The following is an 18,279-nucleotide window of genomic DNA, read 5'->3' as shown; positions in this document are numbered from 1 at the left end:
TGATCTTAGAGGTCTTTTCCAACCAAAACAATTCTATGATTCTATGATTGTGTCTCCACAGCTTCTCCAGGCAACCTATTACTGTGTCCAACCACCCTCAAGATTCCTCAGAGCCAGAGAAATCAGTCAAGTCACAGACGGCCAAGTTTCAGGCTGTTTATTTATTTTTAAATGAAGAAAATTAATTGCTCCTAAAAAGCAGCTCTGGAAAAGTAAGTCCTGTAATGCACAGGGGAGGATGGCCAGCAGGGCAGTCACCATGCTGACATTATTTCAGCACTAACAAAAATATGACTTTTAATGATCATAGAATCACAGAATGGCTTAGGTTGGAGGGGACCTCAGAAATCATCTACTCCAACCTCCCCACCATGGGCAGGGACACCTCTCAACTAGACTCATCTCTCAAGGCCTCATCCAACCTGGCCTTGAACACTCCCAGGGAGGAGGCATCCACAACCTCCATGGGCAGCCCATTCCAGAGTCTCACAACCCTTGTACTGAAGAACTTCTTCCGAAGATCCAGTCTAAACCTACTCTCCCTCAGCTTGAGATCATTGCCTCTTGTCCTACAGCTAGACACCTTGATGAAAAGTCCCTCTCCAGCCTTCCTGTAGAATCCCTTCAGGTATCGGAAGGCACTTATAGGGTCTCTCCTAGATGTCTTTTCCTCTCCAGACTGAACAAAGGTATTCCAGCCCTTGGATCATCTTTGTGGCCCTCCTCTGTACTCGCTGTAGCAACCCTGTGTCCACAGGGATACTTTTAATATCTAATAATGGTGCTCCTGCTGTGCCACATTTCCAGAAAGTGCCAATAAATTTGTGCTGATTATTATGCTACACCGTAACAAAGCTATCTTGCTGGTATCAGCCCCTAGAGATAGCTGTTGAACAGTATTACTTCAAGCCAATCAAACACAGTACTTTGGGATTTGAGCCTTTTGTTGTTGTTGTTGTTATACCTCTTGGTCACAGTTTTCCTAGGAAATACTACAAATCACAAGCTCAGAAGTGGAAAAAGCCTTACCAGACTCCAGGAAAAGTTCCTACAGAGAACGTGGTGTTCGTTCACTCACGTTCAGGACATTGAAATCATATTTCAACCTCTTAATGGTGTTTTCAGAGCAGCTCAGCTGCACAGCAGACGTTGGGATGCTATGTGTCTAATCAAGGCATCTGATGATGGCAACAGTGCATCTTAAAGAGAAGAGCCTCCTGAAAGCTACAGGAATACAGAACAGAATCACAGAATTGTTTTGGTTGGAAAAGATCTCTAAGATCATCAAGTCCAACCATCAACCCAACACCAGCATGCCCCCAAGTACTATGTCTACATGGTTCCCGAATACCCCCCACAGGGATGGCAACTCCACTGCTTCCCTGGGCAGCCTGTTCCAATGCCTGACCACTCTTTCAGTAAAGAAATTGTTCCCTCATATCCAATCTAAGCCTCCCCTGGTACAACCAGTTCTGGAGCCCTTATTACAAGAAGGATCTGGAGGTGCTGGAACGTGTCCAGAGAAGGGCCATGAGGATGATCAGAGGGCTGGAGCACCTCTCCTATGAGGACAGACTGAAAGAGTTGGGGCTGTTCAGTCTGGAGAAGAGAAGGCTCTGAGGAGACCTTATTGTGGCATTCCAGTATCTTAAGGGGGCCTATGAGAAAGCTGGGGAGGGACTTTTTAGGATGTCAGGTAAAGATAGAGCTAGGGGGAATGGAGCAAAACCAGCAGTGGGTAGATTCAGATTGGATGTTAGGAAGAAGTTTTACACCATGAGGGTGGTGAGACACTGGAACAGGTTGCCCAGGGAGGTGGTGGAAGCCTCATCCCTGGAGGTTTTTGCAGCCAGGCTGGATGTGGGTCTGAGCAACCTGCTCTAGTGTGATGTGTCCCTGCCCATGGAAGGGGGGTTGGAACTGGTTGATCCTTGAGGTCCCTTCCAACCCTAACAATTCTATGATTCTAACCTGAGGCCATTTCTTCTCATCTTATTGCTAGCTACTTGGGAGAAGAGACCAATACACACCTCGAATATCTTCTAGGGCAAGCCCTAAAACATCCTTAGGAAATGATCATCCTTGAGGTCAGAGTCAGTGGGTTTAGGCACTTCCACAAACTGCTTAGGTTTCTAATATTTAACCTGCTAGAAGCCCTGAGTGTGTGTAGAAAATTTTTACCCTCATGCAAAATCTCCCCTCATACTTGTTTAGAAGAGGTGAAATGAAACATGTGACACCTATGTTTTATCTAAACCTTCACCTCCCTTAAGGTGTTCAGTGACCTCACCACTCTCACAACCATGCTCTACTGAATTCCCTAATCAAATTGAATAACTACAGCTTCTTGGAAGACAATTCTTGCAGCCTCATGCTGAGCAAGTGGTGCCAAAGGCAGAGCTCAGGACAGTCCAGAGGACCTTCTACAAGGACCTGATCTGCTTCTCCCTGCAACTTTCACAGCACAGACGCCACAGTAGCCATTCACAACCTTCTTGGGGGCTTTTCTTTCTCTCTTTTGTAAGCAGCAGATATTCCACCCAACAATTAAACAACTTGAATGCCTGTTGTATGTGAACTGACACAGAGCAACACATGACACCAAGGCCAGGTACTCTCCTGAAAAGAGCTAGGTGGAGAGCTGACAGAAAGCACCCAGAAGCTGACCTTACCAGCCATAACTAACAATAGTGGAAAAGACAGTTCCTGAGGTAGCTGAATTTCAGCCCATTCAGGGCTCACCTTAAATTGCCCCCCTGCAACAAATGCTACCATAAAAACAGTCTGGGTTCATATGTAACACTTTACAGAGCCATATTTGACAGCTCTGTTGTCATAACTGTGAAATACAGACCTCCTTTACTTCAGAGCTGTGAAATATTACTTCTCTTTCCTGCTAGCTGGCAGCAGGGATCCCACTATATCCACTATACAGTGTGTATAATAAGGAACAGATGCCTGTGAATTATGATGCTGTAATTCCACTGAGGGCTTCCAGAGATGTCAAACCACAAAGGCAAAGTCTGAGCACTTCATGAAGTTACCTGAAGAGAGCTGTGGAATTACAGCCCCACCATGCAAAAGTTACCTTTTTAAACATGTCTGCATCTAGTTTTTTTTTATTCCTAGCATCTTTTCTTCTCTTTCTTTTCCCTATATGGTCCATCAGCCTTTCAACCCACTCTCAACGTTTTGCCTCATACTTCCTCTTCTCTTTCTAGGTAAAGTATCATTCCCACCTGAATTTGGGATGGAAATTAGTTTTTCAAAGGACCACCTGATTCAGAAAAGTGGTCTGGTTTCCTAAGAGCTTTTTCACAGTGGGTGTGAACGTAGCAGTGAATTTGTCTGACATCTTTACAGCCTCCCAGAAAATGATGCCAACGACATCCTGAGCAAAAGCAGTATTTTGGAGAAAATTAACAAAAGGTTCTGAATCCATGGGAACATTTTCATATACTGTTACCAAAAGCAGCTGTCAACATTACTGCTGGTTGTCTATGCTTTTGGCTGCACAGTCTATACAGCCCTGCCAACAACATGCCAAGATGCCTCAGCTGACCTTCACTGTCTTCAGGACCAAAGAAAACTTTATAAGGACATGTGGCAACCTCAGCTGTCTAGAGGACTTGGGAGATGAGATGATCTGTACAGCGGGAGACCCAGGTGGAATAAAAACTCCTGAAATTTGGATGCTGATGTACCAAAAGCTGCTAGCTCAGCTAACTGTGCTACCCTGGGTGCGCAACCCAAAACACCAAGGCGGCTCTTGCAGAACCAGCTCTTGAGTGTCTGCAGCATGCTACTTCCACCTGCTCAGCCAGTACATTGCTGAAACCCCAGGAGTAAATTCAGGGGGTTTTGTACCCAGGGAACAATTTACTCTCAAATCAGGTTAGTGAGGGAGAGAGAGTGGAAATAATTGAGTTTTCAGCTTAACCACAACAAAAATCCCCACTAAAACTTGTCATCTTCTGGCCTTCTGAAGTCAAGAATTCATTGGTCTCCTCAAATCCCCAAACTGGGAGATTAAAAATTAGTGTTTTAAAATAATAATTCTCAACAACAGTCAAGGAGCATGGTCTAATGAGCATAGGCCCATAATATCCACTTACTCTTGCCTCTTTATTCTAAAATACTGATTGCTAAGAGACTGAAAATAAAAATGCCATCAACATCTATGGCTTATGGTTATCATTACATTGATTAGTTGTTTTAATTTGAGAATTTTGGATAGGATTCCCAGTTCCAGCACATAAAATTTTCCATTGAAAGCAGGTTTTGGCCTTCATTGCATGAGATACAGTGGTTAGTGTTAACATGCAACCAAAAATTTTATGCAGGCACATAAACTCACTTCCTTTTCTTTGGGCTCACTTCCAAAACCCTGGTTTTAATATATGATGTACAAATGTCCCGTAACACTGCTTTATATTAAAAACCTGGGCCAGAAACGTCCTTGGAGAACACTTCTTAGGTCAGTATTTTTCATTTGTTATTATTATTCACGCCTACATACCTATATGGAAATATAGAATCACCTACAACTATTTCATTTCTTCAGAGGAAAATACTTCAGGAACAAAATTTAGCACATCCTGCTAAATGGTGTGAACACGCTGAGAAAGATTTATCCACTTCACTCCCCTTACCAACATCAGTTTCAGAAACATTGTGACCTTCTACTCAAAAAGTGGAACAGGGTAAATAAAACCATATGATAGCACAAGGTTGCACATGTTGAATTTCTTCAGTTAGCACATGGGGATGGATGTTCTTGAGCATCCCAGTGAAGTCAGACAGCATTCAACAAAGCCAATCTCTCTCGCAATGGAATATTCTACACTTTCGTTTTTGGCAAATCTGGATTTTACTACTGGTTTAGAGATGCATTCCCTTTCCCCTCTTCAGTTTGTGAGCAAACACACATGTCTCACCTTATTGGAGTATTGTTCATGCACTGCAACCAGGAACATGACTGCAGTTTGTAGATGATCCCACCTGGGATCTACTTTGGTGCAAGCCCCACGGGGCTGTGAAGGATTCTGAATGTACCAGAAGGTGGTTGGCTTGCACTAACCTGGTTGATTCTGTGATACTGTGAAGGCCCATGATGGTTTAGCTACAAAAAGTTGGCTTCACTTACTACAGGCATACACAGCTTGAGGAGCACTGCAGACATCCATACACTGTAACAGAGGGACCTCTTTGCCAAAGGACAAATGGTACTTCAGAAAAAATACACAAGAACAATCCACTCCAAAAATTCACTTGTGAGAGGTGTGGGTTTCTGTTTACTTTTGTTACACAAAAATACTCACACTTGGGGGTACTATATGCACCTGTTGTAAATATAACTGAAGATCAAAATAACTTACAAGTATACCAAAACAGAAATGACATTATTCCTGTCGGTTTTCATTTCTCTTGGGTCTGGGGGGATTGTTTGTTTTTTTTTTTTTACCTGAACCACTGTAAGAGGATGAGGAAGGTGTTCGCCGTGAGAAGCTCTTCACGGCAAGACTCTGCCCTCGCTGTTTCCGCCTCCAGGCTGTCCTGCATTTGGAGTCTATGCTCTGCTTGATGCGGTACCAGTCGGATTCTGTGATTCCAAATTTGTAAAACAGGTGACCTGTAATTAGAAAAATAAAGGGGTGGTGAAAAAAAATCAGCATAAATCCATATTTTCAGCAAAATGCTGACATGACATGTGCTGTCACACACACAGGGAGAACAAAACAGCTCTGAACGTTTTAGAAGTGCCAACAGAGGCTGTGGAGTTTCCTTCTCTGGAGTCACTTCAAACCTGCCTGGACACTGCAATCCTGGGCAACCTGCTGTGGGTGACCCTGCTTTAAGCAGGTGGTTGGCCTAGATAATCTCCAGAGGTCCTTTCTAACCCCACTAGGCTGGGATTCTGTGAAGCTACATAATGCAACCTGTCAAAAAAACAGAAAAAAACAAAGAACACCAAACAAACAAAAAAACCCTCCAAACCAAACCAAAATAAACCCACAAAAACAAAACACAAACCACCAACAACTCTTTTGTTAATCTCAGTTCAAAATTCATCAGAACCCAGTAAAAAAGCAATACAGAACTCAGAACTAGAATCTTCTGAAAACATTACTACTGGTATTAAGTCAATTCAAGAGCTACATTCTGCACTTTCCAGCACTTGGTGGTAAATTGCCAAACTGTTACACAAACACAATGCTGCATCCAAAGCTGAGCTAGGTATTTTGAAACAAAGCTTCTACAGATTGAGTCCTGCTGCCAGCTCAAACCAGGTTCGTTATCTTGTGCAACCTCTGCTCCCAAAGGGGAAGCCCAGTTACACAAGCAACAGAAGCAAAAAGACTATTTCAGGTATGATAAGAAATACTTGTTTCAATATCTGGACTGATAGCTTTAAAATGAGGAAGGAAACTTGTTGTGCATTGTCAGCTGTTTCCGAACACCTCCTCATTTTGCCATGTCCTTCTAGCATTTCACTGCAAGTTTCAGAGTGGTTTATGTTTTGCTTAAAGCATCAATAGTTGAGAACATTTTACTGTATGTTGAGAGAAATTTATTATCTTTGTGGCTGAAGAAAAAAAATACTTGAAAAATTAAACCTAAAGCTTCAAACCATGTGAATTAAAACAGAACATTTAACATTCTCTAAAACCTCAGCACTTCTCAACCTTCCAGATTTAGATATGCAATACTGCAGTCAAAAAAACAATCCAAAGCTGTAAATGCTTCCTCTCAACATGACTATGCTTTAAGGATCTCTTTAAGATTGTTATTTTCCTTTTGGGATCAGTTGCTTTCCATATCCTGCAAAGTAAAACAATCTTTTCAACCTACTAGGCTTTCAATCTTGCTCTCAAATAGGATCCTGTGAAGCACTTGCTTAAGCTGTTGTGCAGTCCTACCAAAAGGATGCAGTCTGCTCCTGGAAGACAAATGATTTGAAGCCTACAGCAGCAAAATTCCTGGTTTGCAGAAACTGAGAGCTTTGTACTTCTCTTTGCATCACAAATGAGCCCAGAGCGCTCAGAAACTGCAATCTGCAGGCTACTGATCCACAAGAGTCAAGTGGAGTACTGTATCTCTTCAGTCATCATCATTCTTTAAACGTTCACCTTCCAATGCTCTGAGTAATTCTTTATAGATCTGTTCAAAAAGCTACTTGAAATGAAGCAGAGAACATATAGGAGGAAAACACTGGCATCAAAAAAAGTTAATTCGAAAGCACTTTCAAGACCCTGAGATTTCTCAGTGGCAAGTGACAGCTTTACAAGCCTGACATTATCTCTCCAAAATTGGGGGGGGGGGGAGGGAGCAGTAGGAAAGGAGGAAAATCAAATGAAACTACCATCTGCTGCTGTACAACAGCTTCCTTTCCATGGGTGTCAGCAAAAGGAAAGCACATTCTGTATTGTAAATACGGAGACCACAGTTCTCGGTGTAATCTGTTACTAACAGGCACTACACAGAGAAATGGGTTTATAAATGTTTGCAGCAATGTCCAATAAAAATAGTTGTGCCTTAACTCTTTGTAGAGCTTCATCTGTCAGGATGTAGGGAAGTACTTATGCAGTCCGACATGTGCTCTGTGGTTATTGTGGAGAAAAGCCTCCATTTCATTCACAACTACATTTTAATGACTTGCATGTTGTATGCTGCTGTGTTTGGAGAAGTGACTGAACCAAGTCTAGGTAAGAGAAAACTCTCAGAGAAAAGCAGTTAACCGTTGCATTGTAATCCATGAGATATTCCAGGATGCCACTTAATCCAAAGAGAAATCTAAAGCCATATGAATTCCCTGGGACAAGACAGTCCCAGGTGCAGTGAGCAGCTTGTACCAGGAGACCCAAGAGGTGTAGGTCGTGAGCTCAAGAAAAATGAGTGCCAGGGCTGTAACATAAAACATCCCACAAATTGCTCTGTTGAGGGAAGACAGGGAAAGACCTTTTACTGACTGACAAATGAACCTATTGTTCAATCAACGGGATAAGGAATGACCATGAAACACTGGAGAGAGAGGCCATTAACTTCATGGGGAGAACATCACTACAGAGGAACTTGTGAAAAACAGGCAACCTAAACTGTGCAATCCGAGATTTTAGGCTAGAGACACCCAAGACATCAGGCCCAGATGTTCAGCCAGATGTGCTTATTTCTTCTCCCTTATCCACAAAGCTCCTTCTTAGCATTTACGGCGACCGAAGGGGTAAAATGGGCACAGATGAACCTCGTGCTGCTTGCAGAGATTGTTGCTGTGACTGCAGACGCAGCCACAGTAACTGCATGTGCAAATTAAGCATGGAAAATTAGCCCCTTAAGTACAAAGATAGTTGATATAAAAGCTAAATGAATTTCAGATGTAGAAGTCTATCCAGTTAGTGTTACAATCTAAAATGTTATTCCACGATCAGGTCTTTAGCAACCACATTTCATAATAGTTCACTGACGACTGAAAAAAAATCTAATGTTAATGACAGGGGAGTGGTTTTTAAGTAGATAAAAAGTTCACTGTAACATTAAAATACAATTTACCTGTAGCAGAGTGAGAGACAGCCCAAAAACATGTGCAAGCAATATCAGAAACCTGAAGTGTGCTGACTGTCTATTCATAAATGATCCCATGCAGAAAAGCTTTCAGCTGTCTCATTCTGAGTATGTCAAACAGTAAAAGAAGTCAGAAAAGCAGCACTGAAGATGGTGCAAATGAAACATGTGATTTGGGAAAGTCCATGTTGGAGAAGGCAGCAATACTTCAGCAAGAAGGGATTTGGTTTTCTCAGAGCGCTTGCTAGTCAAAAGCAGCATGACGCGGTGTAATTTGTGAGCAGCACAGGATCTATGAACCACATAAAGCATGTTAAAAAATACATTCAGCCATATAATTCAGCACTTTGGCAACAAGACAGCAGGATTTTGGAAGGCAGATGCACTTCTAGGAGAAGAGTGGAGGAAAGGATTTAGGTCCTCTAAGGATGGCTGATTGCTTTTAGCGATCTCATTACTTAGGACAAGGGATGGTTGTCGGTGAGGTTCAAAACAAAGGATGTGCTTGTTTTTAAACACCAAGGGTCCACAGTCTGCTTTCTTTGGGAACCTCACTTCCTCAACAAAGCTTTCTATGAAAACACACCAGAGATTTAAAATAGTTCAGTTATTTAATAAATTGCAAGAGCTTGAGTGGTTTTATAGACCAGACATGTCCTAGCAGCGGCTTGGGAGACGATATGGTCTGCAGAAAGAATTCAGAGAGAAACAAGGTCATTCTGAAATCACTTGGATTTGCCACCAAGAACTAACTCACATCTTATCACACAAAAACTTAAGAGGAAGGTGTGAGCACATCAGGAAAACAAAAAGACCTGGATTTAAAAGCCAGCAGGTGCATCACACCAAGTTTTTCCTTCCAAATCCTAGGTGAGAATCACAGCACCTTCCTGCCACCCCCCCCCCCCCCCAGCCCAGTTCCCATAAAACTAAAAAGACACAACAAGTTCTGGAGTGCTTCATGTGCACTAGAGAATAAAGCTTGCTGTGGTTCAAAATTAAAAACCAAAAAGTGAAAAAAAAACCCACAGGGAGGATGATGTGGTACAAACACAAGGACCATCAGCAATGCTGTCTCGAGATAACCATAACTCCCACCAAATTTCTGGGGCATCTAATTGTACAAAACAGGAGAAAGGTTGGGGCTTTTTTAAAAGTCAAAGAGAAAAATAAAGCCCCACGAAAACAATGTTCCTGAGATGACCAGCTCCTTCTTACAAGTCAGAAGTCAGCCAGCACACTGAGTAATTCACATAAAGCATTAGATTCTTAAAAAAATTAATTAAGAACAAATTGAGGAGGAAGAGAAAGCATTTGTAATATCAAATGCAGGAAAAATACACAGTCCTGATACTGCACTCCCAATCAGCCTCTTAAAACCCAAACTTCATCTCAATAGTCTGCCTTTGGTTGTGCTGCTTCCCATTCTCCACAAACACCAGATTCCTTTAGAAAATGAAGAGGTAAATCATTGTTTTCCTGGACCCTGCAGTGTTCCTTTTGCTGCCCTTTACACTGCAACGGCCCCAGCTTGCCCTTTGTTGCTGTTACATTTTGAAAGATTAGGGAAAGAATTACCAGCAGGGCCTGGAACAGGCAGATGTATAAAATAAAGACATATTTACATTAAACGTGTCATCCAAACAGATCTGGTGAACTGCTCCTTCCACTTTCCAATTCAACGGAATGTTTAAAGTCTAGAGGAGAAGCGACAGGATGCCACATTCAGAATCCAAATGCTTCAACTGATGAGCAGAATCTTGTTTTAATTGACAAGAATATGATGGACAGCAATGAAAAACAAGGGCTTTGGGTTGTGCCTGCACAGAATCATGAAGAGGGGCGATTATTTGGGGCTTTGGCTAACAAAATGCATTTTTTCACGTAAGGGTCATAGATTTGGAGTTCTTTTTATTAAACGAATAGCATATGACAACCAAATCTGCTGCACTAAACATTGGAACAGCAGAGGAAAAGAAAATTAAGCACCTCTGAAGCTACTTCTTGCGCCTTCAGGCTTCGACTCTTCAAAGGTAATTACGGTCAGGCAGTGACCATATTGAAACCATTTTAAAAGGAGTAATTGTTTACCCAATTTGACAGCTGGAGGGCCTGATCTTGCACAGCTGGGAGGAGATGTCACCCTCCAGAATTCAGATGTGTTTAGGCTTGGGCAAAGGGATGCAGGAGGGGAGGACATCATCCCCGTTCAAGGAAAACTGTCCTTGTTAGAGCTGGGGGAATGGCAGGAGCTTGGCAGCTTCTCCAACATCATATGCTTGTGGACATCAATCATGTCACCTGATAATCACCACTCTCATCCACAGGCTAAACAGGGTCCAAAAAGACATGGGGAGAGCTGTGAAAAGCTTGGAGAGAGGGAAGAAAAATCCAGCTACCAAGCAAGGTTTCCATTTTATTTTTACAGTCCCTTTGTTTAACTATTACATTCAAACCTTTCAAACAACTATAAATATATAGACTGCTCAGGACTCGGGTGCACACGCTAGAGCACAAACTACATTCAAGGGGTACTTATGAACAGCCTCAAATACAACTGAAATCCTGTTCTGCCACACATGGCTGGTAGAAGGATTCAGGCAGAATCCTGAAGAAGGATTTTCTAAACCAGAATGTTTTAAGTAGTGAAATATAAAACTAACACTGTAAAACATTCACAAGTTCTGAGTATTTCAGAAAACTTTATCAGCTTTCAAAGAACAGAAATGTTTTTGTTTTCCTAGGTACAGAAGATGTGGTTAATGAGGATTTCTGTAAATATGATTCCATAGAAAACAGATAATTTTATTCTACTCTTAAACTATGTTATAACAATATAGAAACCTCAAAATTCCATGTTAACCAAATCCCTTCGTACTTGGACCAGAGATCACAAAAAATCTTATCTTAGTCAACTATATAATAGCTAATTTTACCACAACTGCTTTACAATACATACCCAAAAGCTGTTTACCTATGGTAAGAATACTAAATCTGTCAGGACAAAAGTAAGAACATTCATAGACATACCTAAGAAAATTCATAAATACCACTAAGAAAACTCATAAATATCACTAAGAAGACAACTGAAAAAGCCAGGCACCTTGAGAAAACATTCCTGTGACACCAGTGAAGTCAGCAGTCAGAACAGTGAGCATGCGACAGACAATTTAGAGAATAAAGACAAACTTTAGGGACACTAGAAACATGGGGTGGGGGTGGTGTTTTCCCCTCCCCTCAGGAGTGCATTGCCTATATTGCATAACTCTCCAGGCTTCCAGATGCCATCATGATGAGGGTGTTATATAAACACACATGTCAGCACATTAAAGAACTGAACTCTAAACACTGTATTTTCACATCTTTCACAGATGTGAGACTGCAGACGTAGCGTCCCATTCCCGCTCCCCAAAATCCCAGTAACACAGGGCTTACAATGGCCAAGGCACCATTTGTCCCAAACTATAACAACTATAAACTCCCCAAGTTCAAGAATAGGATAGAGTAACATGCCATCACTCACTGCTTCCCTTTTGGAGCAAAAATCTCCTTTCTAATCTATATGAAAGCAGCAGGGTTTGACTATTGCAAGAAACCCAACAAGTTAAAGCAATTTTTTCTCAGCTCCTAAAATAAAGCCAAGTTCAAACTAAGTACCTGTCTGGTAAGACTACTGTCTGGGATGAACAGGATGTGTTTTGACCTACCAGCATCAAAGAAAGCCAGAAGTGTTCAACTACAAATCAGCAGCCATTTATAAAAAGCTAATTACATGGTTTAGACAATCTGCTGATTAATTCTTTTCTATGCAAACAGAACAGAACTTTGGAAGAAGAGGCAAGAAAGTTTTCCTCAAGTAATGCCAAATTACTCTAGGATGAAGAAACATTTCAGAAATGAGCTTGTTTTAAGTACCCAGGGAACAGCACAAAACCCATTTGCACAGGCAGCCTTGTGTCTCGAATAACACATTAAAGTGAAACCAAATTATTCACTGCTTCAGTCCTTAGAACTTTCTGTCAGTTTGAAGCTGCAGATCTGATGAGCTGGTGGATGCAGACAGATGTCTGGAACCACATATATTATTTACATCTATCTCAGGTGTACCAGATCAAAGGCTGACTGCAGGAGACCCTTCCCCTTTCACAAGTGACTGCTAGAAGTCTTTACTTCAGATAAAAGATGTGGTCTCCAATACCCAGAATGTTGGTTGGTTGTTTTTTTTTTTTAATTGGTTGGGTTTGGTTTTTGAAGTTGTGAGAAATCAGCACAACACACAGGCACAAAGCACCTCTTTTTCTGTGCTTGCTCTCTCTAAAACACAGCTAGAGTATCTTGTATTTTAAAAGATGTAAAGCATTTTTAAACCAAATTTTGCACAGTAAAGTAAAAGCCTTCTTGATGCTGATGTGCAGCTTTTCATCTGGCACTCTACCGGTCCCTTAAAGAAATAATAACTAAGTTTCAACTATCAGATACTTACCTAATTTTATTTTAGTCCAAGTTAATTTGCCCCAATATTTCACTTCTATTTCTTTAGAGTATTTGTCTGAATATTTCATTTGTAACAAATCTTAGAACCAGAGGAAACATGAAAATAAAAATTACTTTAAATGGTCTTGTTCTACAAATTTAAAGGTCTCATGTGGGTCTTACAGGACCCTACCAGAAGTTTCAAAACCAAAAAATAAAATCACTTAGCATCTAAGAACTCCAAATGCCACCAATATATCCTCTTCTAAATTAGAAAACGTACTTTCAGACACATTTTCTAGAAATCCATCCAGGCTATTCATATTTATTTTACCAAGAGCTGAACCTGGTTTATTTTGACTCCTCAAGAGAGAGCCATAAGCATGCAAATAATGCCATCCAGTGGAGAGTCAAACTGACCATTCCAGCCTGAAACGACAGCGTTTCTACCCCTGCAAGTGCAGGTCTGCTCAGTCTCCCACTCCTCTTGCAGCTCGTGCCAAAAGTGGTACAAAAGGTCAGCAGAACTGCAGACCCAGAGATATGCTGGGGAATGGAAGTGAGCAAACGAATCACTCCAGAAATAGTCTTTTGGATGTTCCTGGCTGCACACTGATTGAAGTGAGTTCCACGCGGCGCGTTACAGTAGTGGCCGTGAGCCATTCCCGTGGAGATCTTTTGGTCATGGTTGTCTGATGGTGACAGAATATCAACAGCTGCATGAATGTAACTGTTTAATAACCAGAGTGTAATCAGCAAAACCAGGAAGCTTTTAGCTCCCTAAATGAAGCAATCAACCCCACAAGAAACTAATTCTAGATGAAATCGGAGGGGTTTAATCCTGAAAAGAGAAAAGTCTTCATGTCACCTACTACAGACCTGCTACAGTTTTGAAGTTACACAAGAGCTGCTCCACTATGGTGACACTGGACAGATATTTCCTTCTATTTTATCCCCCATTTTTAAAAGAAAACTGATTGCTTGTCCCCCATTTTTAAAAGAAAACTGATTGCTAGCACTAAAAAAACACCATGAAAATATCTGAGGATATAGTACATAAAACAAGATACCTTGAAAAATAAAAACTGCTTTATTTCCTTCCTATATATATATATATATATCTCCATGCAACATTTAGGTCTCAGTTTGAGGGCAAAATGGTGTATTTCATATAGCTATAGTTGTACAGCTAAAAAGTGCAGTGGCAGCACTCCACAGAGGCTGCAGAAATGTTTTCATCTGAAATGGCTTTTCACAAAGATTAGGACCCAACGACTTCAAGGCTTGTTGACTTACCCAGCCACTAACAATCTCCTTCCAAATAAAACACCTAAATGTGCTCATCATTACTATTACCTCCTTTTTGCATAATAAAGAAACCACTTACAGGGTATCTTGCTTTGAAGTCTTCGGTTAAATCTGCCTTTTAGCTTTGCACATTCAAAATGTCAGAGCATTCATTTGTGATCATAGACAGCAAGCAAAAAGCTTGCTATTAATTTTATTCACTGGGAGACACAATCCCAGCAGGTTTATCAGCCACCACTCTCTTCTGGAGTGGAACATACTTAAATATACGATGTGTTTATTGCCAAAAGTTCAGCTTACTGTTTAAAACCAACGTCTGATGCTCAAAACAAATGGAATCACCTAAACTTTAATAATAAACCTAAACAGTAATAGCTGATCAAAATAAATGCTTCTGATTTTAAAGAGCTGCTTGCCAACAACCACACACGGGAGGCACTTCTGATAGCCACAGAAGTTGATTAAAGAGCTTTTCCACAGCAGCACAACGTGGCCTGATGGAAAAAGGAGAGTTGTTGCTTTAAGCACCCCCTTCCTGCGACACCCCGTTACATAAGCCCTCGCCGCAGCGCCTCGGGAGCCCATCTGGATGGCAAACGCCGCCGCACGTGCCGCCAAGAAAAACTCACTCACCAATCAACAAGGAAAACGTCTCCCCTTCCGAAGGAGCTTGTGGCTTTGGAAAGCCCTGGCATGACAGAAACCTGAACGCTGCGGCAATTTATTTACATTTGACTTGCAGTCAGCTTGAAGCATCTCCTCGCTTCGCTTTTTAACCCTTGTGAAATGGAGACAAGCAAGTTCAAAGCCAGGAAAGGGAAAGCTCTGCGAGGCTCTGGAATTCCGTTCACGGCAGTTTGTGGAATCCTTGCATGCAGGGATGCGTTTTCCAGATGAATGCACATGGGTTTTGCATTGATCTCCCTGCGTTTGGTGGCTGAGCTGCTTTTCCTCTCAAAATGTCAGGGATCAAATACTTTCATATCTTCTGAAACCACACCATAAAAGCATTTTGTCATTTACAGGCCTTTGAGAGCAAAGAAAATATTTCTTGTCTAGAGTCCATTGAAAGTTCATTAGGATACTTATGCAGGGACTGTGCTTGAGTGATGCTGGGTGACGACCAGCATCCTCTGCAGATGGTCTGTATCCTTCTGAATTAGACCCTAAAGGGACATCGCCACTGCACAGTGGAGTAACTATCTTGCAGACAGTCAAAACACTGGAGAAGTTCCACAGATGCAGGAATTAACTCAAGAAAAGCAGTGATTAGTACAGCTGTTCTACAAAGAGTCCTCTATCAGCTTGGACGGATCTTCAGTATTAAGAGGATTCTTGGACATCACACTCAAGACATTGATTATAAATGGTCCAATATTTCTTGGCAGCGATGGGTTAATGGTTGGACTCAATGATTTTAAAGGTCTTTTCCAACTTAAACAATTCTATGATTCTTGCTGGCACCAGGGTTTGGGGCTTGTTATTACAAGAATATGTAATAACTTCTGAAATCCATGCAAGACTTGATTTTCATTAGGAGAAAAAACAGCATTTGATCAACTAAGTTATCGTATTTGCAGCAGTTAACTTCCACAGTGGCACATCTTAGAAATCACACAACTTGTCCCTTTTTCATTATACACTCCTGAAGCAACATCTGAACTCACTGAGAAAACTGCTCTTACTATCACATTCTCAGCTGCTTCTCAAGCAGTGAAGACTTCGAAACAGGTCTTGCTAAAACAGAAGAGTATTGACAGGATGGAGTGGCTGGAAAGAGATAGTCTAAGAGGCTTAATACATTTCTGCAGAGCCTATGAACTCACAAAATGCTTAAGAGCACCTCATGCCCAGTCAATTTACATGCAACCACAGTTACAAATTAAATTCATTGCTGGTATCATGCAAGAATGACAAGAGAAGCGTGGGAAGGGAGAGAGAAAACACACAGCCAACGATTTATTTCATTTCCCCAAATTGCTGCCTTTATTTCAGTTTATTAAACAGTAACTGACCAGGAAAGTAATTGAAATAAACATAAGTGCCCAGAAAAGAAGACAACAGCCAGCATTAGAGTGCTTGCATCAAGTCAGTAAGCAAGTGCCAGCACTGATGCCATTTATGAGAACTGCGAAGCTGAGATAAACTCAATGGGTTCTCCTATTATCTTCTTGCCTCCAAAGAGGTTATCACTTCCCTCCATGTGGCAGCATCGAATTGATTCACAAAGAAGGAACTATTTAGAACTGAAGCCAGACTTCTGCAGCTCTGAGGAAGACAACATGTTTGAAAAGCAACACTGCTGCATCACAAGGCTTGTCTCAAGGGTGCTGTATAAAATAATGGTTTTTTTTTCTGTAGGAAAAAAAGCACAACAGAAATGTTTTGACTTCTTTCCATTTAAGGATGTGCTGAACTCTCCGATTTTGCTCTCACTATTCTTAAGACATAGCTCAACACCTCTGCAGACTCCCTCCTCTCTTCCCATGTTCTTCCCTTAACAAGTCACCACTCTCAGAGACTTGGGAACGAACAACGATGCAGCCCTCCTGAAACTGTCAGGTGGAGGTGGTGCACTTTGTAAGATTCAGAAAAGAGGTTCTGAGTAGCACACAGCTGAAGAAAACCTGCTTGAACTCCTCCGTCTGCCACAGACATGATGCTGCAGAATTGGACAAATTCTTGTCTGCTTACACTCAACCTTTCAAATTGCAGAATGAAGTTTATCCTACCTCTAAGCCATGATCTGGCAGCTGAGAACTGCACAACAGCATCTGGGAACATCACAATCCTCCAAAGAACAGCCTTAAACCCACTTTTTTTTTTTTTTTTCCAAAGAGCTACAGTCCACAGTGTTTAATAGTAGAAGAAGAAAATGTTGGCAAAAAGTATTTCCAGGGACCACAAGATTAGCTCATCAATGCAAACACAAACCATGCTACTTCTTTTCAGACTACCAGAACTTGAAAATTAGTTAATGTCCTATGTAACAGATAAACAGAAGCAGGGGTTAAACAGAAAATATCAGAGACTCTCCACAAATTACTAGCTTGAGCACCACCAATAACTCATTCCTCTTCCCCCAAGCCCCCCAGAGTATCCAGAGCGTGACTGATTCTTGAGTTAGTTGGTCTGCAGACTGACATGACAATTAGCAATGCAGTCACAAAAAGCCAAGTTACAGAAACTCATCATTTTCTAGAGCTGATGAAACATTAACGAGAGGACAAAATGCCAATCGGAAAAACTCTGAATGTTGGGGGAAGTTTTCCAACAGTTTCCTGATGGAATCCAAGGTCTAGATGCAATTGCTGATAAGCAAGACTTGCAGTGATCCCTGCTGCACCTAAGTGTGACAAAGTTTTAATCTATTATATATATATACTTTGCAGTCTGATAGTGACTAGTATGATATTCAGAAGTGAGACAGAAAGCTCAGAATTATAAACAGTAAATAAAAAGATGACAAATTTAAAAAAAAAAACAACAGTGTAGGGAGGAGAAAAGGATCTAAAAGGAAATATGGGTATGGTTTATAATAACACAGCAATAAAAAAGGCTTTTTTAAATGGGAAAATGGAGGGGGAGAAGAAGAAAATACTAGAGTATAAATACAAAATGTAATTTCAGTAACTGCAATGTTGATGCGTATAAAGCATTCTATATAGTAGCAATAGCCTGCAGAGGCTCATAAAACAGAGCCACTAGTGAGAAACAGTAGAGCTAATCCTTTTTCCAGTATGTAAAAGCTGGATAATGCTTAAGACAGACAGCATTGTGGAGTGTTTGTTGTTTATCCTGCATTGCTGCAAGATAACAATCATGAAAAGCAAATGAGAAGCTAAAACAACGTAGTGACCTCTGGTGATCCAAAGATTTTAGATGCTACAAGTGGCTTCAACCAGCCCAACCTGCACTGTGTTTGTGTTATGCACATGA

At 41.2% G+C, this 18,279-nt stretch overlaps 1 protein-coding gene across 8 annotated transcripts in view; it reads right to left on the bottom strand.

Annotated features, from left to right (window-relative positions):
* The window catches only part of BANP (BTG3 associated nuclear protein), a 143,597-nt gene that overhangs the window by 86,126 nt on the left and 39,192 nt on the right, over nt 1-18,279 (bottom strand). For all 8 annotated transcript variants that reach the window (XM_054389510.1, XM_054389511.1, XM_054389512.1 and 5 more), the window contains one exon: nt 5,465-5,632. In XM_054389510.1, coding sequence (XP_054245485.1) covers nt 5,465-5,632 — 168 coding nt within the window. The remainder of the gene's footprint in view (nt 1-5,464; nt 5,633-18,279) is intronic.

This window comes from Indicator indicator, chromosome 19, assembly GCF_027791375.1.
Source record: "Indicator indicator isolate 239-I01 chromosome 19, UM_Iind_1.1, whole genome shotgun sequence".
Taxonomy (NCBI): domain Eukaryota; kingdom Metazoa; phylum Chordata; class Aves; order Piciformes; family Indicatoridae; genus Indicator; species Indicator indicator.
The sequence above is the reverse complement of the archived record's forward strand: the minus strand, read 5'-3'. Positions and strand labels throughout refer to the sequence as shown.